The sequence below is a fragment of the Pleurodeles waltl genome, chromosome 4_2 (assembly GCF_031143425.1).
Source record: "Pleurodeles waltl isolate 20211129_DDA chromosome 4_2, aPleWal1.hap1.20221129, whole genome shotgun sequence".
NCBI classification, from domain to species: domain Eukaryota; kingdom Metazoa; phylum Chordata; class Amphibia; order Caudata; family Salamandridae; genus Pleurodeles; species Pleurodeles waltl.
Genome location: NC_090443.1, coordinates 446,967,638 through 446,995,222, shown reverse-complemented (window position 1 = coordinate 446,995,222; position 27,585 = coordinate 446,967,638). Strand labels below are relative to the sequence as shown.

The window sequence follows — 27,585 nt, the reverse complement described above, 5'->3', positions numbered from 1 at the left end:
TCAGAAAGCGGAGGACCTTCAATGTGTTATCTGTGGTTTAGCCAGAACAAGGGCCAAAGGTATGGACGAAAGAACAAACTACAGACTGTGGCTTTGAAGACATAAATGAAGAAGTGGAAGACAGTCCCATGAACTGACAGGCTTATGCTGTGCAAATGTACTGTCTATCCCAGATCATGTTTTATGAATTACATCATGGCAAAAAGAAAACTCCGCTACACATGATGACTTCCCATACAATCTATGACGAGTGCAAAAGTAGGGAGCTAGGGCCAGATGTATCAAAGGGTTTTACCCATTCTATGTCTATGGGAAAATGTGTTCGTACATATGGCCCTAATCACTTCAATGAATAAGATTAGTGTATCAACAAGTTATTATGACATAGTATGGAGCAGGAACTTGTTAGCGGCTCATGCTGTTGTGAATCCAACATCACACCACTTCCAAGTCACTTTACCAGGCAAGGATTTACAACTGCTTCTTGTGATAATTTTGATTTTGAAGACAGCTCTTCTTTGTCTGGAACATCCAGCACAATACTGCCATTATGCTTTTTCAAGACTGTGCCAGTGAAGTAGCTCCTGGAAAACAAGCTATGTCAGCTGTAGGCATAAAAAACAAAGCTGAAAACATATAACCAACTGCCTTGCCAACGTGTGCAAAATCACTACAAGCAATCAACACATTCCAGTCTATCAGAAAGTTTCAAAGAGGCTGAGGGCATTGATCTTCTTCTACCTGATGCTGCAGTCTGCAAAGCTGATTTAACTGAATTTATCACATCGCTTATACGGTGCGGACTGAAGGATGAAGAAAAGCCACTTCCTCAGTTGGTTTGAATTCATGCCCTGATCTCCCAGAATACTGTTCCACTGAAAAAGGTAGGGGTTTTACCAGTAATACCATCTCCAGTCACAAACTACACAACAACAGACACAGCTCAAAATCTTTTTCCAAAAAGTGCATGCTCAGCTTAAAGACCAGCCTATGCTTCCAATTTCCTACGATGAAGGTGCTTTCTGTGTTGTAGCTGACATTTTTGTGAGCAGTCCAGTAGAATTTGATGATCTTTATCCAAAGATGATTGTTTTTCCGCATGACAAAAGTTGCGTTGCGGTGTGCTGGAAGTTCTCAGTGGATGTGGCATAGGCCATGCACTTGAGACTGAAATTTTTGGAAGCAAAACTGTCCAGTCAGTATTTAGGAGAACTCATTATGTTCGTTCACTAAAAGGTATTCTCATCAAATCTAAGGCTGTCAAAACATTGCTTTGGAATGCTTTTGGGAACAAATTAGGTTTTGCATATTTTATCTCAGAAGTGAACAAGGCACAGGGTGCACTTCATTTAAAAGACATAATGCAAAGCCACGCAATGTTCAATACACTCCGTTTAAAATCAGAAAACCTGAAACCAAGTTCATAGAGTTCATCAAAGAATGTGAAGAAAAATTTGAACTTTGCAAGTACTGCAGAAATGTTTTACACATGATAGCTTTAGTGAAAAACTTGGTACGTGTTGGTCGGGAAGGTGATTGGGAGCTGCACAGTAAGACTGTGGAGTCACTGATTACTATGTTTCACAAATTTGATTGCAAAAACCACCTGCGATATGGGTCCTGTTAGTTGAAAACAGTGAAGAAGCTAGAGATGGAAAAACCAAACCCCTACAGAAAATTAATCCAAAGACATTTTTGTGGTGAAAGACATATGGGAGGTTCAATGCTGTGGCTCCAGATATGAAACTTGAACAGACGATCCGGAGATCACAGGAAAGCTCCAAGGAAATTGTTGATCAAAAACGTAAAAGTGAATATGTTTCTCAATGGCAGCTAGTTTACCATGAAATATTTTCTATTTGAAATGTTTTCAGAGAGAAGACAAATTCAAAATTAATTGACCATTGTGAAATTATTCATCACCACGAACTTGTGGGTAAGGGAGGGGGACGTTTTAATAAACATTTTGACAGCCTTCTTTATTTCATGCAGCAGCAAGGAAACCCCTTTGAAATGACTGAGCCTGTGCGACTACACAACTTTGTGACCAAACAATATGTGGATAACGATATAAAGACCCTTCTGCTAGATGTCCTGGAACATGGATCAAAACTTTACGCTGCAACCACACCAGTTAAGCACAAACTTGTACAAGAGCTTGACAAAAATTTCACCTGAAGAGTTTCAATTTGAAAAGGTGTCCTCATTGAAAACTGCTGTTGTTGTGACTATATGTCACAATTGTGAATGGTCAAGATTTCATCCATGCAGAACTTCACAGGTCGTTCAGGCGGTTCTACGGATATCAAAGTCAATGTGCACCTAGCAAGAACTGCACATTGCTTTGACAGTTATCTTGAACTACAAAGAATGTGAGAGAATCAGATGAATGTCTACAAGTGAAACAATTGAACTTGCCTGTATCAAACACTCAACACCTATAACTGTGCAACTTCTGGTCATCCACACCGAACAAGATAAACTTGGAGATGTCAGCCCTCCAAAACATTGCTGATACCAGAGTAAACACTGAATATCTAATTATTGCAAGTGGAATGGTTGTCAATGAAGAGCTGGTAGCTGCAGAAATGTATTCAAAAGGTACCAACCATATTGTTCAAATACCTAACAGCAAATTGGAGGAAGCTGACCTTTATGTTGTGCCACATGTTGAGTAGGCTGTTTGAAATGGTTCCAATCGTGTCATTGTATTGTCAAATTACACAGATGTTATTATTGTGCTACTTAGATTTGTTGCAATGTTCATAAGTCAAGGATTGTCAGAGTTATGGATACATTATGAAACGGGAGAAAAGACATTTAATCCTGCTTCATATTTTGTACAAGAAACTTGAACCAGAGATACTCCGTGTTCTTATCAAGACACATTTTCTTGCGTGTGATGACACCATGAGCAACATAGAAACAAAGCTTGGAGGTTCCACTGCTGAACTTGGGAAGTTTCTAAAACGATTTGCTAAGACAGAAAAATGTGACTTTAAAGACGTAGAAAAATACCTCATGCTTGTGTGGAAAACGAGTTGTGACAGTCACTCGTTTGTCGATCTTCAGTATAGTGAGTTCAAGAGATCAATCCTGTTAAGTGACCTTCCACCGACGTCATATTCTGTGCGTGGACACTTTAAAAGAGCGTTCTGCTTGATCAGAAGATGTGTAAAAGATCTGTGTGAATTTGGTTGGGAAGATATGGATGGGCTGCTAAAACCTACAAATTTTCTAAAGCCTCTACCCACAGAATTTACATGTACTTGCAACACCTGTGCTACAAAAAGATGTCCCTGTCGATATGCTCTTCTCAAATGTTCGACATTCCTCTATTATGGCTGCAATTATGGAAAATGACGAAAGGGGTTGCTTTGAGGAGTTATTTTCTGTCTCTGTAAGACTGGTTGACCCCTAAAACCTATGTTTTGACACCAGAATGAAGTATATAGGGTTCATGGTGCCTGAAACATTACATCATCGCTGCATCACATCAGTCATTTTTAAAAATGTCCAGAAAAATTTGGCTCGTATCAGCAATGTCTACCAAAGCTAAATTATTTCTCTAATGATTCATAAACACAAATCAAAAATGAAAATCTCTGGACAACTATTGTTTTATGGAGGTATATCAGGGTGGGGCGTATTATTACGGCTGAAAGGTAATGTATCACTCAATGGCAGTACAAAGCGCTTCCAATGGAAATTGAAAAGAAGCTAAAAATAAAAAAAGTTTGTTTATTATTTGTGTCGCAGCAGGAATAATGCATTAACAGTTCAAACAGAACATAGCAGTTTTCTTAGCAAATCACTCACTCGCCTCCAGATTGGTTTCTTGGACATAACTGATGTTTATTTTTAACCTGCACAGCTGTCCTCGTGTTTAAAACCTTGGCAGTATAAAACACAGACTGTAGTTGAGGGGATATGAGCCTGTGACATGAGGTTAAGCACCGGCCCCCGCTGTGCATGCAGTAGGCCGCTGAGCCACTCTAGTTGTTACAGTGTAGAACGCGATTAACACTGGTCGGGAGTCCTCGGTTAGTCAACAGCCTTGTTGAAAATGAATGAGCTGAGCACCTGAAGCATGGGCGTTTTCCTAGCGCTGTTGCCTAGGCAATAACACATTTTTCTTTTATTATTTATCGTCTGATACAGACTTTCCCTTTGGGTGATTTGATTAGAAAAGGAAATCGAGTGACATTGATATAAATGTAAATTTCATGCAAGTTGAAGGCAGTGTTTAAACGCTTAGAATGGTGTAATGTAAACGTTAAACGTGTGTATCTCGCGTAGATTTAGTTTGTCGTGTGTTTTCAACAACAAGCAGAAATTTGAAAACTGCATTTAAACTCCTGCAATTACCAGAGTAATCTTATCAACGGCAATACATCAACTAAGCTCCCAGGCGGCAAAACCAAGTGCCGTAAAATGTGCACTTTTAACTTTAAATTAAGTCATGCCAGTCAGAGTCCGGGTTCACAGAAAACATAACTATTAAGATGACTCTTAATGTTTGAATATATATTTTCATTTAAACGTAGGTAATTTTTGAGTTGTGCAAGTTAAAAAAAAAAAAACATACTGACTATGAGGTTGCTGCATTAAAAAAGCAAGTGCCCTTCATTTGGGTGATCCCGATGGTGTTCAAATTGTAGAATCATGGAAGTGACTATTCAAGGTCTTGCAGAAAAAGAAACAGATAAATTAGGCATTACGATATTAAGAGCTTCACTGAAAAAGTAGAGCTACAGTGGGCCAGTAACAGCTGGTGTTAGCCTTCCTCTTCTCTACTCCAGCATCCCAATATGTCTCTTTCTGTTTCTCCCTATTAAATTCAGGATAGGCTGCCCTGTGTAATAACATAATAGGCCTTCTTCCTTAATCTTTACCTGTCAAAAACCTCCCTCTTGCATAACTGGGATTCAGGCTTTAACATCTTTCAATACTTCGGCAGCAGAATTTAATGCTATATTAGAGCACTGAAATGTTCGGTGCTCTACTGAAAAGAATGAAGGGTCAGAAGGAGAATGTTGGAGCCTTGAGCTCTAACATTCCAAATGTTCCCTATTTCTTCCTATGTAATTTATATAATTCTGACCGGAACCAGTAAAGTATTATTATAATAGTATTATGTCCCCTTCTTCTTCCGGATACGCCTGTCGTTAAAAGGCCCCTCTCTTATTAAAGTCCCTTCCTTGCCGGAGGGCTCATAACTTGGACTGGGGCATTTAACCACTAATGTAGCTTCGTAGTGAATTATAATCTTGTTGTATAACATGTATGTATGATGACCAAGAAGAAGTGTGGTCTTCTGAAGTGTGCATAGTTGAGTATGAAAAGTAACGCCCCTGGCAATTTAGACTGTAGCTTAGTAAAAATATTTTTTAAGCAGGGCAAAATGTCTATTGAATGAAAAATGTATATCTAGGAAGTCTTGTGTCACAAGACAAGTACACATTTTCAACACTTCTGAATATGTAATACTGATAATTTGTAAAGCACTAGCTCTGATAAATCTCTAAGCACTGATAACATATAACAGTTACCCTGTAGAGGCATGTGGAGTGTGATCATTGCAAGAATTAAACAGATAAATCTTGAACAGTGTAACAACTGATTTAAAAAAACAGAAAGATATTTTCAAACTGTTGGAATTGTGAAAGTGTTCAATGTCAGCAGAGAAAATTCATTAGTCTATATTACAAATGGCAATACAGTATTTTCCGATAAATGGAGGACGCAAATTCTTAAAGTTTGTGACCACCTTTTGCATGGTCCTCTTTGTGTATTTTCAGTAGTTCAAAACGGCATGTTGGCCACATTGGGGTACTGAGATGTGTAGTTCAGTGCACACAGACAACCCAGGCAGCAGAGTATCCCGTTAAGGCATTAGGAATGAAGCTGGTGCACAACATCCATGTTGATCCCTCAGGGTTGGGTCCTCCGTCCAGGTTTCCCCTTGTTGCTACAGTGTTTAACATATGTACAATGCACGTCGCTCGGTGTTTCTGGAGGACTCCTTCAAAATGGTACCAGTGTCTCCTTCCAAGTTGTCCTACATTGTTTACCATGTTTAGTTTTTTTATCTGAACGATTACTGGTCCTTATTCCCGTAACATTTCAATTTCTCGGACTAGGATATCAGTCCTGCTGTCTCAGTTTATTCCGGTTTCTTCTTAATCTACCTACCCCAGCTAACTGTAGAAGGTTGAGGAGCTTGTGGGTGAACTGGTGACAATGTGCGTCACAGATCTGATAACGATGGGGCCCTGTCGGGTAGATTTGACAGGAGTACGGCTGAAGTGGCCTCTCGATTGCGCACCCAGAGCAGAGTTCAAATCACCTTCCTGCCTCACCTCCACTGGTCCGTCAAGATTCCCGTGATCTCGGTCAGTAGGTTTAGGCGAACCTGTGTGTTTTTTAAATTACATAAAAAAGCAAAATTATAATTAATTTACCACTAATGGAAGTGTTAATATACAAGTAAGAAAAGATGAACGATCCTTAAGATTTTCTGATGCTTACTTTTCGAATTTACGATGTACTTCATTTACAAAACATCTTGCAGTCGTAAATTACATTTACAAAATAAAAAGTTGGATTTGGCAGTGAAATTCTCAAAACGAACATGAACAAGGGAGAGGTCGCTATGCTGGCCGTTGCTGCGTATCTGTAGATTCGCAAACCAACCCAATGTTTTTGTACACTTAACGTTAATGCTAAAGAGTGTGTGTGTTTGTGCGTGGCGGCAAATTTGTTGTGAGAAATCTGGATTAGGACTTTTCTGAATTCCTCAAAAGTGAAAATATATTTAAATCATGTATGGAAACATACAATATAATGATATCTGCATTTTTTTTCTTTTTCTTTCCTGTGAATGAGAGCCAGTATTTCACTTCCATTGCTGCTATTACAAACTGTTATGACTAAGGTCTCTGCATGCATTATTGCTACCTTGCTCATGGTTACTCATTTTATGAGGCACACATAATATTGAAAGGCTAGTCCGATCCACCAGGGTAATGAATGTTTAAACTGAAGGTTCCCCACGTATTTTGGAAGTAGAGGCATTGGCTAACTTGCTAGATCATATAATCATAGGTAGCTAACAGATACTAATTCAGTAAGTGGTCATATAAAGGTATGTTTAGATAAGGGTACAAAATATATCCCTTTGGTTGTAAAGTGTGACACATGCCAAGAACACGTATTATCATGAAAAGTTTGGCCTCTCCAAAATCCTACACTCCCTAAAGCCTATCGCACTCTCCCACTTTTTCCTTCATTCTTCCTTCAACTGCAGTCTAAATGCAGCTTAAAATTAAGCTGACCACTCCCATTTTTGCCTAAGAAAATTTAAAAGGGCTCAGATAATGATGTGGGCTATTTAGTACTAACTAAAACCTTTAGGTAAAATATGGGCTTTTCTGTTGATGGGTGAAAGTTTACATAGAAACTTACACCCTACCTTTTTTCTTTATTAAAATATACGGGTAGCGTACTAAGCACCCATTTTATTTATCTGTTTCATTTTTCATTCTACTTGAGCCTAGGTCTTATATAGTACCCACTATTGTTTCTCCTGAGGCCATCAGACCTGGCCTTTGCACCATGCCATCTGTTATGCTATTTAAGTTAGACTTATGACAAATCAGTACAGTAAAGTGGTATTACTATATCCTCAGAACTCTTCAGCGATCAGCAAAGTTGTACGGACAGCAGTGGAACATGTAAATAGTAGGGCATGATGTAACTAAAGAAATGTATTGCTATTATTGGTGATTTATAACAAACCATGGCACAATAAAGTGGCTGCAGGCTTTGTGCACTAACCCGTCAAAGATGGGGTAAATTGGGATTCCCATGGGTGAGGACTGTGGAATCTGAATTCAATGATATTCATATTTCCAGATTATAACAGTGATCCGGTGGAATATTCTTGCAGAACAGCTATTTATATACATAAAAATTTACAATTATTTACTGTTTAATTAGCAAGCCTTGCTAAATATCATTAGATTAAGTCTCTTTCTGGAGAAATACATTGTGTTGTCATTCTTAAACACACCTTTTCATATTCTGGTAAAATGGCTACTTCCTTGTGTATGGTTTGGTTTACTACCACTACGTAACTGACTGCATGTGTTCAGCATTTTACTAATAGTTCCTCAAAACCTTGTGAAACAACTGCTTATATTCATTTGTTGTAGACTTTGTATATCGCTCCCATTGAATATTACTCCTTTTTTGGTGCCTCTTCTGGCTTGTCAACACTTAAAGATGCACTTGATACTGCCAGTAAGCACCTATAAGGCAACCACCGACATGCGAGTGATCCGTCTCTCAGCTGAACCCCCCTTAGTGAGCCCCCTGGCAGTGTCTTGTCACAACTAGTGGCTCCTGGGACTTGGTGGCTGTAGGACTTGTGTCTTGACTCTGCATTAGAGACAATCACTGAAATGCCTAAATGAACTTATCACTTTTGTACTGCTGCTTACCACCCGTCCTTCAACGCAGAAGCAGATAATTGTTGCACCGCTTATATGTCAGGGAAGAATTTTTGAAAGGCTAGATGTTTGCCACTTATTAGAAAGATAAAACGCCTGGAGTCTCCAGGCACAATGACATATATGTCATGAGTAGTAATAATATACCTATCACAGGTATAGTGCATTCAATTTAAGCTTACAGAGATCTAGTCTTCAAATGAAATTTGTAGTAATCATCTATAGTTTCCTGAAACACCAGGGAAGCAGCTGTATAAACACTGTAGGCAACGTTTTGTCCTGAAAAAGACACATAATGAAGCAGTCCTTGTCACAGAAATGCACAGATATCTTATCCTGCTAAGAGATGGTTGTGTGTTCATGTTGATGTGCATCTTTAGGAGGTATTGAGACTTTTGTATTTACCTGGAGGTTCCATGCTCTCCAATATTGGATCTGCTGACTCGAGTGTCTTCTCATGTAGTGGTTCGTCCGCAACTGAGTGCTCACTAGATTCACTCTTCATATACAAAGCCTTTTAAATAAAAAGTTGTTAAAAATAAGGTTAAAGATATCACCAGCATCACCTACAACTTCAAGCATGCATGAAAATATTTAAACAGAAGCAAGTGTCTATAGCCGATGGCAGACATTTGGACATAAGCACACACTATGAAAGCAAGTACATTGCGGTTTTTCTTTTGCAGTGCTTACATTTTTAAAACAATTTCTAAAATTGGATATAATCTGAAAAAAAGATGAATTTATATTTTTAAGTACTTTTTACAAACGACTACTTCCAACCCGTGCCTCAATATTACTTCTCGAACCGATTTTTAAAGTGAGCAACCAAAACATGTTCAAATTCCAAATCTGAATTTGTTAAAAATGTTTATTTGAAATACTTCTCATCCTTTGCCCAATATCACTTTAAGGACCCATTCTAAAAAAAGAATGTATTTTGAAAAAAGATGAACTTCTCTTTTAAGGTAATTTTGCAAATTAAATTACTACCCACCATTTGCCCCTGTTTTTACTCTTCTAACCCGCCCCAGAAATGTGGAACTCAAGCATGAAAGTTTTCCATATTAAAAAAATTATAATTTTAAAAAATCCCACTATTTGCTCATATATAACTTTAAAAACCTGTTCTAAAATAGAATGTAATCTGAATAAAGATGGAGTTTTATTTGTAATTACTTTGTACAAACTAAATTACTTCCCACTATTTGCTACTATATCATTTTTCTAACTTGTCCTAAAACACGTTGTGAAAAATGTGATGTGAATGTAATAGATTGTAAACATGTGTAAATGATTCATTTGTAAAGGTTCCTCTTTCAGCTATTCACGGCTTCGCCTCTCTTCTCTACACTTAGTTTGTAAACACAGAAATATTTATTTATTACTCGTGATGTTTTGTGTTAAAAGAGAGCTCCCAGTGTCTGCATATTTCTTTATTTATTATTGGTTCAGTTTAAATAGATGCTCCATCCATACTGTTTTTGTTGGAAGCAAATTAACACCTTTTCTATGGTACAGTGCCGCAATATAAAAATGTAAAACAAAAAAGCATTTTGAGGTTTCTGATTGTTTGAACTATCAGTGAAATTCTACCTAAATCCCCACCAAAACAACAAGCACTGGCAAAGCCAACAGGCCTGACTTGTGCTATGTGAGGAGCTTCACAGTTACCCAGGGAAATACGCCTTCAGCTGGAGCGGGCTATGTGAGCGCATCTAGGAGTTATAGCGATCCTATGGTGAGAAGCTTCTGCTTGAACTGTAGAAGCTGCTGCTAACTAACGTGCAGTGGCTGTGTTTGTGGAAAGGAACTATTTTGCCATATCATCAAATACATAATGTAAATTCAGTGGCACAGTGTGTCTGCGAAATTCCGTGGCCCTGTGTTGAACACCTGAGCACTCTGAACAGACAGCTAAAGCTGTTTGCTGTCAAACACTAAATAAGCATAGGCAGTGAGCACATTTAAAATATCAAAAAGTGGTCTTAAAGGAAGGTAATGAATGTGAAAGGACTGACAGTCAGGTACAAGGGAACTGATGAGTGGAAGCCCCCTCCAAAAAATAAAGTGAATGAAATTAATACGTCTGTGGTATAACATAGAATGACAACCGTACAAGAATCGTAGAGAACTGGAGTTAAACTTAATTTCAACAATTTCTTGGGAATTTAGAATTCAGAGGCTGTAAATATGCTGCTAGTGCAGTTATGTCACAGTTGACAATTGAATGGATCACTTCTGTATTCAGGCCTCCACTTTTCGAGTATCACGTTTCATGATCTACTAATGGAAGAGAGTATAATGGCTGACTAATGGAAGCCGGCGTCATGATTTTCTACTGGAACTACAGCAGAACTTAATAAGTGGGTAGGAAGAGTCTTTTTCGTGGGCCAGTTTGAAGAGGGTTGTGGTTGTCGGAAGTAAGTCTGCTTGCAGAATTAGGTAAACGTTATCATTTTGCATGTCACTAATTTGCACAATTCTGATTTTATTGATACGATTATGCCCCGGGAGACATTGTATTACATTTGCAAAAAAATTACAATCTCTGAGGTTGGTTTTCAGTAAAATAAATTAAACACTTCTGCATATGTATGTATGGAAGGGACAAAAGTACAAATACAATTTGTAATGAACACTCATTGTCATCTTATATTAGGTTTTACAGTATATCTTTTAGCTTAAAGGGCCGTATTTGTGTTTTTTCAGTTTTAATTACCTCACATTACCTCTTGAAACTCTTACCTCAGTTGGCTCTAGACTTTGAACCTCTGACAACAGTGTCATTTCTTTTTCGGGGCTGCTTTGCTCTTTGCTGCTTTCCAAATAGGCTTCTTGCAGGCTGCTTTCAGACCCGAAGGATGATGGTGTTGGCAGGTCGTCTGCACCAAAGATCCTTTCGTAGTTCAAAATAAGAAACTCCACTATCTGCGCCTGATAGCCGGAATCTATTAAGCACGTCATTGAAATGTCATTTCCTGGACTGGGCCGGATTAGGGTGGGTCCAAAAATTATTCCCAAGTTGTTGGAGGACATTTTGTTGTCTTCATACCGTTCGGCCACTCTGTAAAGCAAAAGGATGATTAAGAACAAGTGCACCTTTTACAAAATTAAGAAGCAGTGGCTGCCTTACCGAATTAAAATCAGTTGCTAATTACAATACATTTTCTGAAAATTGATGTACTGGTAGTCTGTCTCGATTGGAATATGAGGAACACTAAACAAACTAAGGGTTAGATTTTATGATTTGGTAATTTTGTAGAACGATGGTAGAAGTAGCTAAAAGTACATTTACACATAGAGCATGACTCTAGACTGAGGATCGGCAATACCATATCGACCTTCTATATTGTGGTTGCTGTCATATTCATGTGTCCATTGCATCCAGTCTTACTCTGGGCATGTAAGCACAGATCTATAAAAGGAGGCATAATGGAGTGGGGCCCTGTGTAACAAGAAAAGGGTAATGGACCTGCATCGTGTATGCCTTTGGCACCTCGAGCACGACCATAACCCCAAGGCCTGTTCCGACTGCTGTCCCCTGAAACAGAAAGACTTGAGGGAGAGATCCCTCAGTCCCCTGGTGGTTTGGCATGCAACGCTGTGACGATTGAGGTCCCAGTCGAGAGGAAGGTCTTGGGAGCGGTCATGAAGTGAGAGATCTTCGTCGCACTCAAGTCGTCGAGCCACTCAGGTAAGACCAACCACATGAAGAAGTTGAAGAGAACTGCGACTTCTCCAAGTCTTTTGGCTGACGAGACGCAGGAGCGTCAGAATTCGAGGCCTGGCTCTGCAGTGGAGCCTGCACCTTGGCTGTCTCCACGTCTCCTCGATTTTCCGGCAGCCGGAGCATACCCCTCCCAACTTAAATATTTTTATGAGGCTATATGCCTCAGTTTTGGATTGCCCTCATGCACGCCTTTGGGCCTGAGAGGTCGGCAGGGGCCCCTTCTGGTTCCATATCTGCGGCTCCAGCTCAAGAAGGGCCCCCAGGATCTGTTTCTGGATATTGAGAACTTTGTGCAGGAATGGTATTGGCGCTTCCTACGACGCCATCTGGAGCCATGTGTTCTAGGCTGGAGCCTGTGCCCTATTCCTATGGTTTAGCACTTGTGGTGGGGAGGGGTAGAGAAGGGGGTCACTGGACCCTGAAGAATACCAGCATTATAAATAAAGCCCAATACTGGACTGTTGTGAGAAACTGGGTGAAGACAACAGACTGAATTCTTCTCCAGATACTAGTATGCTTTCTCCTCTTACTGTGGCTATGGAGGAGAGAGCGTCATTTGCGATGGTGGTGCAGAGGGCATCTGAGGTCTTTGACCTTAGTCTGCCCTTGGTGGAAGTCAAGTCTAACATCTTGACGAAGGTGCTGCAGCCAGGAATCTTCCCTTCAGAACCACTACTCCTATTCAAGGCCCTCACTGACATCCTTATGGGACATGGTCCAAACCCAGTATAGGGGCTCCTGTGAAAAGGATAATTGCCCATTGCCACTGCCCCGCTCCAAGGGACCCAAACTCCCTCACCCAACACCCTACCCCAGAAAGCTTGGCAGTCCAAGTCTCTACGTCCCTTGTACATCATGGCACATTCCATACTGCACCCCTGGACAGGGAATCCAAGAGGCTGGACACTTAGGGAAAGAAGATGTTTCTTTCAGCAGCCTGGCATTGCTGTCTGTGAACACCACATGCCTTTTGGACTGCTACAACCATGCTTTGACGGACACAGTGGCACAGGTGCTGCCAACGGTTCTGGAGGAGGCCCGTGCCATATTCTCTCAGGCTGCCGCTGACGATAGAGATGCAGCAAAGTTCACCATATGTTGTGCACTTGACACGGTCGACCCACTGTGCAGAGCGGTTTCATCAACTGTGTCCTTGAGGCTCAACGCCTGGTTGAGGACAAGTGGCTTTTCGGGGGATGTCCAATCGTCTCTGTTGGACATGCCCTTTGCTCACTCCCATCTCTTCGGAGACATGACAGATTTGGCGCTAGAGCGCTTTAGGGACAGCTGAGGGTACAGCTAGATGCTTGGGCCTTTCTACGGCCCCTCGTCACCCTCGGGCCTCCTTTCATGGCCACAAAAAGGGCTTCCAGCAACATCTTTACCCTCTCAACCACCAACCCATGCATGCTCCTCAGCCTCTGTGTGGATGAGGCCACCACACCCAGAGATGTCTTGGGTTGGACAGCCAGCTGTCAGGTCAGTCTCTCCCCCCAACCCCGCTCCCACCCCCAAACAGCTGCAGCCTCCAAACCCTCCTAATCTGCCCTCATACCGTCATGGGCATCCAGTTGGCGGCAGGATTCACCATCCCCTGCCCCACTGCTAGTCTATAAAATCAGACATGTGTTTTTGCAGATTGCCGCTGGATGGGGCTATTCTGCCCCCTCCTCTCACCAATGCCAGCATCTTACAACAGGCTGACGGAGGATCACCTAACCCTTCTACAGGAAGACAGAGCTGTTGGCCAAGGGAACCATAGAAAGGGTACCAGCCTCAGAAGTGTTGTGGTTGCATTCCCACTCCTTTCTGGTGCCAAAAAAGGACTGAGGTCTTTGTCCTATCCTAGACCTATGCCCCCTCAACTGCTTCCTCAAGAAGGAGAAGGTTAACATGCTCACATTAGCTCAGTTCCTGTCTGCTCTGGACCCAGGAGACTGAATGGTAGTGTTGGACTTACAGGACGCATACTTACAAATCCCCGTTCTGCCTGCCCACAGGCATTACCTGCGGTTCATGGTAGGCCAAGGGCGTTTTCAGTGCACCATGCTCTTTTGGCCTTACAAGCGGCCCTCGGCTGTTCACCAAGGTGATGGCAGTGGTTGCAGCTCATCTGCTGAGATCAGGGGTGCCAGTCTTCCCCCTATCTCGATGACTGGCTGTTAAAGGCAGGCTCTCCCCAGGCTATTGTCTCCCACCTCAGACTACACTGGACCTCTTGCATTCAATATGATTCATTGTCAACGTTCCAAACTCACACCTAAATCCCTTTCATAAGCTCCCTTTCATTGGAACTGTTCTGGACACAGTGCACTTTCGGGCCTATCCTCCTGATTGCAAGTCCTGGATATTGAGGCGATGATACCGATGTTTCAGTCTCTGTCCTGGATTTCGATGAGACAAACTCTGAGGCTGCTGGGACTCCTGGCCTCTTGCATCCTGCTGTTGACTCGTGCCCACTGCCATATGCGGGCTCTGCAGTGGGACCTGAAGATCCAGTGGGCACAACATCAGGGGAACCTCTCTTACATGGTCCACATTTTGGAGGGATCTGCAAAAGTTCTGCAGTGGTGCCTAACAAGCCACAGTTGGGTCAGCGGCACACCCCTCTCCCTTCCTCAAGCAGATCTGACAGTAGGGTTGTAGAGAGATGGGTTCTGGATGCAGTACCTCCCTACTTTTTGCCTGGTTTTTAGATGCAACTTCAACTGAAGAGCACTTGGTTCCTGCTAACCAGGTCCCCGGTGCCAGGGTTCCTTCCCTAAAACACACCTGCTCACTTGATCCCTCAGTGACCAGGCCCTTCAGCCCCTTATAAGCCCCAAGTAAATGGTACCCCGGGTACCTAGGGCTTGGGTACTGAAGAGGGCCCCTCAGACCTGCAGCAGAACTAGTGCCACTCTGAGGGACCCAGCACCAACCTTATGCAGACTGCCATCACAGGCTGCGTGACAAGGTGCTCTCAAAATTGCAAACACGACATGGCATACAGCCTGTGTGCCATGTCCCCTAACATTGCATGCAATATATGTAAGTCACCCCTCTAGCAGGCCTTACAACTGTAAGGCAGGGTGCATTATATTACATGTGAGGGCATCTGCATGGGCACATATGCCCCTGCCATACCTCTGTCAATTCTGAGATATAGTAAGTGCACAGGGAAGCCATTTTAAATGCATGTGCTGGGCATTGGTCACAACGAGTTGCCCAGCTACATGTTGCCTTCCATGAACCTTGGGATGTTCGTTACCAACCCTCACTGATTACAGTGATAGATTTATTAAGAAATGCACACAGAGGGTACCTTAGAGGTGCAGCCTGAAAACCTACCAGTTACTAGTGTGTTGACTGACTGGTCCTGACCAGTTCAACCACTACAGACACGTTTCTGGACCCCCACGGTGAGAGCCAGTGCTCTTGAGGCTCAGAGACAAAAGCCTGCAATGGGCAGAGGTGTTACCTCCTCTCCCAAGCAGGATGGGCATTCCAGGGTGGGGAGCTTCAAAGGCCTGGCAGCCTTTGTTAAAGCACACAGGTCTCTCCAGATGGTGGTGATGACCAAACCCTTGTCCTGACCCCAATTCTGGTGGCAGCACAGGCAGGAAAATTAGTTAAATAAGGAGGAGTGCCTACTTCATGCCAGTCCCACCCCTAAGGTGGACAAGCTGAAGTGGACACTTCTTTTTAAATTCCTCAGTCTTGTTTGGAAGGAATTGAGCCACTACGATTACAGTTATGCCCACTTCCCAGCGGAAGTGGTCATATGAAGAGTGTAGTCACCCCAAAGGTGATCAGCCCATTGGCTACCACCTGGCACTGCCTGTAGCACCCCGATTTAGGTGGCACCCCTGAACCCTAGAACGTCTAGTCTTGATGACATAAGAACAGCCGGACACTACATACATATGAGCAGAGAAGACTTCAGGCACCAACTGACTTGGCCTCAGTCCTACCAGCCCTCGATGATCCTGCACCAAAAGACGACCTGTCCTGCAGCCTAGCGACCTCCAAAGCTTTGGGAGGACAGCCTGCCTTCGACAAAGCTCAAGATCTCCAGAGAACAGCAGACCTGTTTAACAAGAATACAACTTTAAAAGAAAGAGAACTCTGCCCTTAGGAACTGCGAAACCGCCACCTTTACAACCAAAGCCCACGGCCCGAGTCCACGTCCTTCACTGGTCCTGTGAAGGTTCCCCAGTGATTCTGAGTATGAGTCCACCTTGGGCTGACTCCTACAGGACTCTGCCTCATAAACCTGCAGCCTCAAAGCGAAAACTCCCCCTGACCATAACCTACCCAGTAAGCTGTTCCCGACACCAAAGGACACCCCTGCACCCAGAGCCCCTGGGCCTTGGGGTGCTGGACAATCTGTGTCCCTACATCCCCTAGCATCAGAACGTACCTGGACAGCTGTGGGTTTTCTTTTTAAGCCTCCTGACCCGAGCCTGCAGCATTTTTCCAAAAACTGATCTCCCCAATTGATTTGCATTGGGTGTCCGATGCTGTATTGACACTCTGCAACTGGTGCACCCTGGTGCTGCTAAGGGTGTAAGTTTGGTGCTGCCTTATTTCCCCCTGTCTGTGCTTACCTCAGTCCCAGGAGATCGACTCCTGACACCGCTTTACTCACCCGTGACCAGCACATCTTTGTTCATCCCCAGTCTCAATTGGTTAACATTGGGCACCCGACCCCGAATTTGACCTCTGCACCCAGCCGCCCCTGTGCTGCTGTGGGTGCACGCTTGGTACTGATTTGAACCTAGCCTGGTGTTGACCTAAAACCCCAAAGACTGGATTTGTAAGTTGTGTACTTACCTGTGAAACTGCATTTTTGTTTTCCTCCTATAAGTTAACATTGCTGAACTGAAAAATTGCACTGTGTTGATTTTTGAAACTGCAAAGTATTTATGCTTGTAAATCCACTTATCTGATTACAAAGTTCTTGGGTTAGAAACATATATAAAAAGAAATGTTATTTTTCTAAATTGGTCTCAGATTTATTCTTTGCATTTGTCTCTCATTTATTGCCTCTCTGGGTACAACAAATAAGCTGACCTGCTTACCCACACTATCACAAATAGAGCGCTATTCCTATCTACTTTTGCCTCTGCAATACTACTTGGGGATCCACTGGACTCTTTGCACCGTGTACTTCATTTAAATGCTCTATATATAAAGCCAGCTTCCTACAAGGGAAATATGTGTCACTCCTGGGATGGGGTGTCCATCTGGGAGAGGTGGACATCAGAGAACTCAGGTCTACGGTGGAATCCGGACTCCACATTAACCTGTTGCAACTCTGAGTGATCTGGTTGGCAATGAAAGCCTTTCTACCCTCCATCAAGGGAAGGCTAGTGCAGATTTTCACTGACAACACCACTGTCACATACTACTGCAACAAACGGGGTGGGATGGGGTGTTGGACCCTGCGTCTCTGGGCATGGCTGGAATATCAGTGCATTTCCCTAGTGGTTTAACACCTGGAGGGCTCTCTGAACACCAGAGCGGACATACTCAGCTGAAGATGCCTAGCGGATCATAAACGGCATCTCAACTTTGAGGTGGCACAAGGTCTCTTTCAGCAGTGGGGAGAGCCTTGGTTAGATCTGTTCACCTCTGCTGAGAATGTGCATTGACAGCAGTTTTGTATGCTGGAGTTTCCAAGGCGGCTCTTGCTCGGAGACACTTCATCTCGAGTGGAACTCTGGCCTCCTGTATGCCTTTCCCCCAATAGCACTCATGCCCAGAGTTCTCAAGAAGATCAAGAACGACCAGGGCCAAGTCATCCTTGTGGCTCTGGACGGAGCATGGAGAGTCTTGTATCCTGAGCTCTTGAGAATGGCCATCAATCCTCTGATCCGGCTGCCCTTTCTGGAGGATCTTCTGTTGCAGGGGATGGTCCTCCACACAAACCGGTCCAGTCTCCAGCTTCTTGTGTGGAGGTTGAGTGGGGAGAGTTGATAGCTCTGAACTTTCTGTTCTGTTCACACTCTTGGGAAATTGGTCTTTAATATGTGGTGTTGGCTACCCTTAACTCCTTTTTGTAAATTATAGACCACATGATTTCTGTATTTTCTCTTTTGAACCACGAGACCTCTGGTTGCCCCTCTCGATTAGAGATTGTATTGGCCTGTTCAGCGACTTATTGGTCTTTAATATGTGGTGTTGGCTCCCTGTAGCTCCTGATTGTGGACTATAAATCACATGATTTCTGTAGTGTCTTTTTCAAACTACGAGACCTCTGGCTGCCCCTCTCTTGATTAGTGATTGTATTGACCTGTTTCGCGACTTGGGGAACTTGAAACAATACACACTTGGTGCCCACCCAAATGAAGCTTCCCTGTTTCCTCCAACCTGTAGGGCGTTTACAAGAGCCTAGGAGGCATCTTGATATCTTTTGATACTCAGGTTATCGCCTTTCCTTTCCCTCAGAAGGCACCCTTATTAATGGATTTTTATGAGAAGTTATCTTTTAGGAATATTTTTCCTTCCCAAACTGACGCACCAGCTACGGCCTTTCGGCTGCAACCAACTGACTTACACGTTGGTCCTTGGTAATTACTTCTAGACACGCTGTTTAAACTGAGGCGTTCTTCCACTCCGCACCACATGAGGTGCTGAGCTGGACATTACTTTTTGACCCACACGGCTACTAATCTTCCTTTTGAGGTAAGTGGCAATGGTGGCACTTTGATTGAAGCAGGAGGATATTTTTGTGAACCTCAAAGTGATTTGGGCTGCCTAGTGTGATCTACGGTCTTCCCTGGTTGCGCTCCTGTAGTTGTTAGTCAGACGAGGGGCCGGGGATAGGCTGTACATCCGCCTTACATTCACCTTTATTATTTTCTGCTATTTTTTTTTGTATGTACTACTTGCGCTTGCTTCTTGTGTTGGCCTTAGGAATACAGGGCTCTGCTACTTGTTCTTTCTCAGCCCGCGAGCAGACTGCTTCCTGGGTTTTGAGGCTTTATCCTTAATTACTTGGGCCAGAGGGCATGTGTTACTCATCATTCATCCATGTCTTTTCATTGTTAAATTCAACACTGTGAGTATAAACATTATGTTTTCATCCCTTGGCCTACATTGTCTTTGTGTCTGGACTTAGGAGTCTCTTTTTTAGCATTTGCTATGGTAGACATGGGGCTTTGATCACTTTTTCACGTATGAACTTTGACACTGAAATGGACTTGCCTTGAGGCACGTTTTACCTTCTTGGATTATTGTTATGATTACTGGATATCCTCCCCGATTATGGCTATTTCCAGTACCCTCTGTCACAGTATGTTTATTCAGTCCCCCTTAAGAGACTTCCTGACTTTTTTCTTTGTTACAGCAATATCGTTGAATATCACCTCAAAGGTTTCCTAATATCTGGTGAACCCTCATAGAAGTCTCCATCTCTCCATGACTGTGATCAATTGAATTTTGAATGGTTGATTATAGGCCCTTACTAGGATACCCAGAGCACATATCACGATATGTCAGGCCCTGCCTCTAGTTAAGTACCTCAGGTTGGTCTAATCATATACTCCTGCTATCCTTTGTTTGTAGAGCATGTATAGGCCTAATGGGCTCTTTTCTTTGTTTGTACTAGAGGGCATTGCCCCATGAATGGCCCAATCTGATAGAGACTTCTATTTGCAGATTCCTTACCTTTTGAATTTCCCTAGGCATCAGTCTGGATCCGGACATTTTTCTTTAGTACCGTTGAGCGCCGTTAGATGGCGTTGATCGGCTCCACGTCAGATATAACCTAGGTTTCCTAATGCAACACTCCACACCTGAGAGCTTGGTTATCCAAGCCTCTACTTCCCAGGACGTGTTACCTTCCGTACCCCTTCGATAGGGACTCCAAGAGGCTAGACACACTTGGGAAGAAGATGTTTTCTTCCACCAGCCTGGCTCGCGGTCCATGAACACCGCATGCCTTTTGGGCCCTTATTCCCACACACTGTGGGATACGGTTGCACAAGTGCTGCCACAGGTCACGGAGGAGGCCCAGGCTGTACATTCCAAAGCAGTTGCTGATGGGAAAGATGCAGCAAAGTTTACGATCTGAGGTGGACTGCACAGGACCGACTCACTGGGCAGAGCGGTTGCATCAATAGTGGCCCTTAGGCACCATGCCTGGTTGAGGACATCTGGCTTTTCGAGGGATGTCCAAGCTAAGCTTAGGGACATGCCCTTTTATGGCAACCAACTTTTTGGAGAGAAAGCTGACTCGACGCTCGAGCGCTTCAAGGATTCTTGTGCTATGGCCAGGTCCTTGGGCCTCACAGCAGCCCCTCATCCATCTCAGTCTGCTTTTCACCCCGTTATGGCTAAGGAAGTGGCACCCAACCACGTTAGTTTCCCTCCATTCGCTGCACATGCTACCCATCCTTTGCATGGCCATGGACGTGGGAACCACCGTCGTGGATCAGGAAGCCAGCAGTCTGGCCAGTCCACTAGCCCCACCCCCCTTCCGAGCCATCCCCCCGCGCAGCTGCCTCCAAACCTTCCTAGTCTGACAGTTTCCCACCAGGGACCAGTAGAAGGCAGGTTCCGCCATCACCTGCTCTGCCGGCAGTCCATCCGGTCAGACATTTAGGTTTTGCAGATAATCCGAATGGGCTAATCCCTCCCCTTCAAGACTACCCCTCTGTCCATGTCACTGTCCTACGATCAGATGACAGAGTATCACTTGGCACTTCCCCAAAGAGGAAGTTACGACCCTATGGCCAAGGGAGCCATATAGAAGGTCCCTGTGCCAGAAGTAGGTCATGGTTGTTATTCCAACTACTTTCTTGTGCCCTTAAGGACAAGGGCCTCCATCCTATCCTAGATCTTCGGTCCCTCAATCTCTTTCTTAGGAAGGAAAAGTTCAAAATGTTCACTCTGGCTCAGGTTTTAACTGCCCTGGACCCAGAGGAGACTAGATGGTAGCGTTGGACTTGCAGGACACTTATTTTCATATCCTCATCATGCCCGCCCACACCTGTTACTTGTGGTTCATGGTGGGCCACAAGCACTTTCAGTTCACTGTGCCCCCTTTTGGCCTTTCCAGCGCCACTCGGGTGTTCACCAAGGTGATAGCAGTGGTCACAGCTCATCTGCGCAGGTCAGGTGTTTCAGTCTTCCCCTACCTTAACAACTGTCTGCTCAAGGCAGGCTCGACTTAGGCTGTCGCCTCCCACCTCCAGACTACAGTGGACCTCCTGCATTTGCTGGGGTTCACAATAAACATGCCAAAGTCACACCTGACTTTCTCTCAGGTGCTCCCTGTCTGCTCTGTACTCAGGAGATTGAATGGTGGCATTGGACTTGCAGGACTCATACTTACACATCCCCATCATGCCTGCCCACAAGCGTTACATGCGTTTCATGGTAGGCCAAGAGCATTTTCAGTCCACCATGCTCAATTTTGGCCTTACCAGTGCCCCTTATGTGTTCACCAAGGTGATGGCGGTGGTTGCAGCTCATCTGCTGAGATCCGGAGTGCCAGTCTTTCCTACTTCAAAGACTGGCTGTTAAAGGCAGGCTTGCTCCAGGCTGTTGTCTCCCACCTCAAGACTACAGTGGACCTCCTGCATTCACTGAAGTTCATTATCATTGTTCCAAAGTCACACCTGAATCTATTTTAGAAGCTCCCTTTTATCGGAGCTGTCCTGGACACAGTACAGTTGTGGGCTTATCCTCCCGAGCGGTGAGTCCAGGATATTCAGTCCTTGATACAGATGTTTCAGCCTCTATCCTGGATTTCGGTGAGGATGACTCTGAGGCTGCTGGGCTTCATGGCCTCCTGCATCCTGCTATTGACACATGCCAGGTGGTATTTAGGGGCACTACAGTGAGACCTGAAGCTCTAGTGGGTGCAGCATCAGGGGAATCTCCGGCATGGTCCAGATCTTGGAGGGAACTGCAGGAGATCTGCAGTGGTGGCTAACAAACCTTGATTTGATTAGGCCAGAGTCAGATCCCTCTCTCTTCTCCAACCAGATCTGAGAGTGGTGGCAGATGTGCCAGTCCTGAGATGGGGAGACCACCAGGGGGAGGTGGAGATCAGAGGAGCCCGGTCTCCAGCAGAGTCCACATCATCCTGTTGGATCTCCAGGTGATCAGATGGGCATTGAAAGCATTTCTCTCAAAGGGAAGGTAGTGCAGGTGTTCACAGACAACACAACTGCAGGGCAGAGTGGGGTCAACCCTTTGTCAAGAGGCTATGTGCCTCTGAACGTGGCTGGAACATCAGGACATTTTCCAGATTGTTCAACATCTGGAGGGCTCTCAGAACATCAGAGTGGACAAGCTTAGCCGACAATGCTGCGTTGATCACGAATGTCATCTCCATCTGGAGGTGACACAAGATCTCTTTCACCAGTGGGGAGAGCCTTGGTTAGATTTCTTTGGCTCCACAGAGAACACATGATGTCAGCAGTTGGATCTTCCAAGGCGGCAGTCGCTCAGCGACGCTTTTCATCTCGACCTCAGTTCAGTGGAACTCAGCCTCCTATATGCCTTTCAGCTCATACCAGTTCTGCCCAGAGCTCTCAAGACGGACTGGACCCAAGTAATCCTTGTGGCTCAAGACTAGGCATCAAGAGTCTGGTATCCTGTGCTATTGAGCATGGCCATCGATCCTCCAATCAGACTGCCCCTTCAGTAGGATCTTCTGTTGCATCAGCAGGGGAGAGTTCTCCCCCAAACTTGTCCAGTACCTGCCTCCTTGCATGGAGATTGAGCGGTGGCAGTTGACTGCTTTTGACCTTCTGTCCAACGTCTGTAATGTTATCTTGGCAGCCAGGTGTCCCTCCACCAAAACAGTATCCACCTGTCGTTGGCAGAAATTTGCTGCCTGGTGCACAGACAAGTCTGTTGATCCCCTTTCTGCCCCTCTTTCTGAAGTTCTCTTGTTTATACTTTCTCTGGCCCAGTATAGCTCTGCTATGGGCACTCTAAAAGGTTATTTATCTGCTATCTCTGCGTTTCTGAGGTGCCTGGTCAACTTCTTTGTTTAAGTCTCCAAATGTAAGTAGGTTCCTTTTAGGCCTTACTGTTATGTTTTCTCCATCCTCATTCACTATGCCTCAATGGGATTTGAATTTGATTCTGACATTCCTAATGTGTGCTCCTTTTGCTCCCCAATTGTCCTCTCAGGCTTTCTTGTGGCCATTACATCTGCCCGCAGGGTGAGTGAGTTGCAGGCATTGTCATCCAAGCCACCCTATCTTTGCATCTATCCTGACAAAGTGGTGCTTCGCAGTAAGGCTTCCTTTTTTGCCAAAAGTGGTCATGCCCTTTCATGGAGGTCAACCAATCACCTTGCCTACTTTTTACGCATCCCCACATCCTTCTAAGGAAGAGGAGAGTCTCTACCGCCTGGACCCAAAAAGAGCATTGGCGTTCTACCTTAATCGTTCCAAAGAGTTCCAGGTGGATGGTCAACTCTTTCTTGGGTAGGCGGGTGCGAAGAAAGGTTGGGCAGTGCAGAAGCGGACCATCTCCCAATGGGTCGTACTCTGTATTAAAATGAAGTATGCACTGGTCATGAAGCAAACACCTGAAGGTTTGCGTGCTCATTCTACTAGAGCACCAGCTGTGACCACTGCATTTGCACACGGAGGTCCAGTCCTTGACATCTGTCCGGTGGCAATGTGGGCGTTCTTGTACTAACCACTACTGCCTGGACAGTAAGGTCCACAGGGATGGGTACTTTGTCCATTCGGTCCTGCAGGACTTTCTAGTATGGTCTTGGTTTGCAGACCTACCTTCCGGGATGGTATTGCTTGGGTATCTATTCATAAGGTAAGGAATCTGCAACTAGAAGTCTCTATCAGATGAACAAGTTACTTACCTTCGGTAATGCCTTATTTGGTAGAGGCATATTTTAGTTGTAGATTATTTACCAACCCACCCATCCTCCACGCTCTGCAACCTGATTTCTAGTGACAGGGACTCTCCTTTCAGGGCCTTAGTTTTGACACACTAGTGGCTAGTGTTCTTCATGGCTCATCGCTTCTGGGGTGGAAAGTTGTGAAAAGAAACTGATGTCAGATAAGGCGTTACCAAAGGTAAGTAACTTGCTCATCTGGGCTTGGAGTTGATTCTTGCTCAGCCTTTAAGGCTATCTCGATTGGGTAGTCTTCCCCTCCTAACATTACATCTCCGTAAAATCTGGATAGGTATGTTTGTTGCATTGCCTCACCTTTGGGATACTCAATAGTGATGACATTTTAAATACTGGTGTTTATTACAGTCTTGTTTGTATGTTCACACTTGTGTCCATTTCGTTGTTTTATATGGTGTGTGTAGGAAGATGGCTCTCTATATACTGCACTAAAATGAAGTACACTATGCAGAGAGTCCAGTGGATCCCCCAAAGGTTTGGAGAGGCAGAAATAGAAAGGACTAGTGCTCTTTTTGTGGTAGTGTGGCCGAGCAGTCAGGCTTATCAAGGAGTCATGTTAAGCAATTGTTGTACTCAAAGAGGCAATAAATGAGAGACACACTCAAAGAATAACTCCAGGACTAATTTAGAAAAATAACAGTTGCTTTTATATATGCTCTAAACCAAAGAACTTCATTATAATTTAAGCAGTTTTCAGATAAAAAATACTTTGCTGTTTCAAAATTCAACACTTATGTGCAATTTTCAGTCATCAATGTTAACCTATAGGGGGGAAACAAGGATGCAGTTTCACAGGCAAGTACACTACGTACAGACCCAGTCTTCGGGGCTTCAGGCTAGCACTGGGCAAGGTACCAGGGTTGCACCCACAGCGGCCCGGGGGAGGCTTGGTGCAGAGGTCAAAGTTGGAGTCGGTGCCTAATGTTAATCAATGGAGACTGGGTGGAAAGTTGACCTACTCACAGGTAGGAACAAGCTGTCAGAGGTTGGTCTCTGGGGTTTGAGGCAAGCACTGGGGGGGGGCCACAAGGCAGCACCAAGCTTACACCCACTACTGCATGGGGGGGCCAGGTGCTGAGTGGCAACACAGCGTCGGGCACTCAATGTTATTCAGTGGAGGTGATGACTTTCAGAAACGGCCTGCAGGTGCTGGCCAGGAGAGGTCAACCCACAGTTGCCCTGGTAAGTTGAGATGTCAGGGGTCGTAGGGACACTGACGGTTCAGCTCCCCATAGCCCAGGGGCTCCGGGTGGAGGCTTGTTTGACGTCAGAGACAGCTTACCAGGCAGGTCAGGGAAAGTCCTCAGATTTAGGCTGCAGGTATCACTGGGATGTCCGGCAAGGGTCAGCTCACGTGGACTCTTGGTCAGAAGTGCCATGGAACCTTCACTGGATGGGTGGCCCACTTGGATTCGGGCCAGGGGCATTGGATGCACTGGTCACTTCTGGTGTCAGGTTTTGCGGTTCTTCAGGTAGGCTTCCTGTTCTTTAACTATGGTTTCTTCTGGACATGTCTGCTGTCCATGGGAGTTCTTGTCAACCCTCCTAAAGCTTTGGAGGTCGCTGGGCTGCAGGGCTGTTATCTTTTAGGTGCAGGTTTCCTTGAAGGCTGCAGACAGGCTGGTAGGGCAGGTGCCAAGTCAGTTGGTGTTCTCAGTCTTCTCTGCTGGCGATGTGTCCTGCTCCTTTTAGGTTGCAGGAATATGATTCTAGGGCTCAGGGGTGCCAGCTAAATACTGAATTTGGGGCATTACTGGGAGTTCCAAGTGGTAGCCAATAGGTACACACTTTTAGGGTGACTACACCCTTGCTACGACCACTTCCTTTGGGAAGTGGCATAGACCTAACCCTATTGGCTTATTTCCTTCCATGAAAGGTGGAGGAATTTAAAAAGTTGTGCCCACTTCAGCTCGTCCACCCTAGGGGTGGGACTGATGAGGTGGGAACTCTTTCTAATTTACCTCCTTTTCCCGCCAGTCGTGGTGCAAAAGTGGGGCCAGGTACTGGGGTTCGACCTCCTCCACTATTTGGAGAGGCCTGGGTGGCATTTCAAAGGCAGCAAGTCCTTTGAAACTCCCCTCCCTGGAACGTCCATGCTGCCTGTAAGAAGAGGTCACACCTCTGCCCAGAGCAGGCCTTTGTTCTGAGCCCGCAAGAGTATTGGCTCTCGCCTCAGGGGGCCAGAACTCTGTCTTAAGGTGGCTGTACTGGTTTTGACCAGTCAGTGCCCATGTTAGAAGTTGGCAGGTTTTTCAGGGGGCACATCTAAGGTGCCCTCTGAGTGCATGTATTAATAAATCCATCAATGGATTCAGTGAGGGTTTATTAATATGAGATGTTTGATACCAAACATCCTATTGACAGTGAAGCCATCATGCAGCGAGGGAATTTGTAGTGACCAGCACATGTACTTAAAATGGCTTCACTGTTCACTTACTATGTCTGAGAATCGCCAAAGACATAGCAGGGGCATATCTGCTCATGCAGGTATGCCATTACATGTAATATAATGCACCCTCCCTTTGGGGCTGGAAGGCCTGCTAGAAGGGCGACTTGTGAATATTGCATGCAGTGTAACGGAGACAGGGTACACAGGCTGTGTGCCGTGTCATGTCTCCATTTTAGTTTTGTACCAAGACAAGTCGTCTGCGAAAGCAGAACTGTGTTTACTTAGTGAGGGTATCCCTCAGGGTGGCACAATTCATGCTGCAGCTCTCGTGAGCCTTCCTTTAGTACCCCCTGCCCTAGGTACCAGGGGTATCATTTACTAGGGACTTATAGTGGTAGCTAAATGTCTTGCCAAATGGGGAAAACGACTTTGCAGTTTTAGGGAAAGATCTGGCACTGGAGTCCTGTTTATGAGGGACCCAGTGCACTTTCAGTCAAAATTGCACCAGTAACCAGGCAAAAAGTGGGGGGTGACCTTGTCAAATGAGGCACTTTCCTACAGATGATTTTGTAAATAAACAGTATTCTACTCTATTGATTGATAACTCCTCTGGCATTGGAAACTTACATGTGACTCCTGGAGAGTTCCAGGAAAGGAACCCGGCTTGTTGTGACTGTGGTAAGTTGGGTGTTTGCCTTCTCAGGGTGTTGTTGGTCGGAATACACATGTTGGTTGAATGAGTTATTGTTTATAACTTGAGCCCTTCCTATTTTCATATATTTTAAAGTAACTGTGGACGACCCCCTTCTTCCCTCATTCCTAAGTTGTGTTAGTTTTGGTTTCGTAGCGCCCTGAAGTAGGCAGCACTGCATGATAGTCGGACACCGACACGCGTCGGCACAACTTCATCCTGAATACGAACTAGAAAAACACACAATAATTGTAATGATAAATACATGGGCAAGTCAATCACTATGTTGTATAATTTACTGGCAAATTGTGATTCTATATAATTAATTTCATTGTATTGCATTAGGAATTGTATGTGTTAAAATACCCTGCA

The 27,585-nt window shown here is 44.5% G+C and overlaps 1 protein-coding gene across 5 annotated transcripts in view; it reads right to left on the bottom strand.

Moving 5' to 3' along the window:
- Positions 1-3,727: 3,727 nt before the first annotated feature.
- GMIP (GEM interacting protein) overlaps positions 3,728-27,585 on the bottom strand; it is a 273,982-nt gene continuing 250,124 nt past the window's right edge. For all 5 annotated transcript variants that reach the window (XM_069231744.1, XM_069231745.1, XM_069231746.1 and 2 more), the window contains 3 exons: positions 11,262-11,580; positions 8,919-9,027; positions 3,728-6,415 (listed from right to left, as the gene is read on the bottom strand). In XM_069231744.1, coding sequence (XP_069087845.1) covers positions 6,201-6,415; positions 8,919-9,027; positions 11,262-11,580 — 643 coding nt within the window. In that variant the 3' untranslated portion in view covers positions 3,728-6,200. The remainder of the gene's footprint in view (positions 6,416-8,918; positions 9,028-11,261; positions 11,581-27,585) is intronic.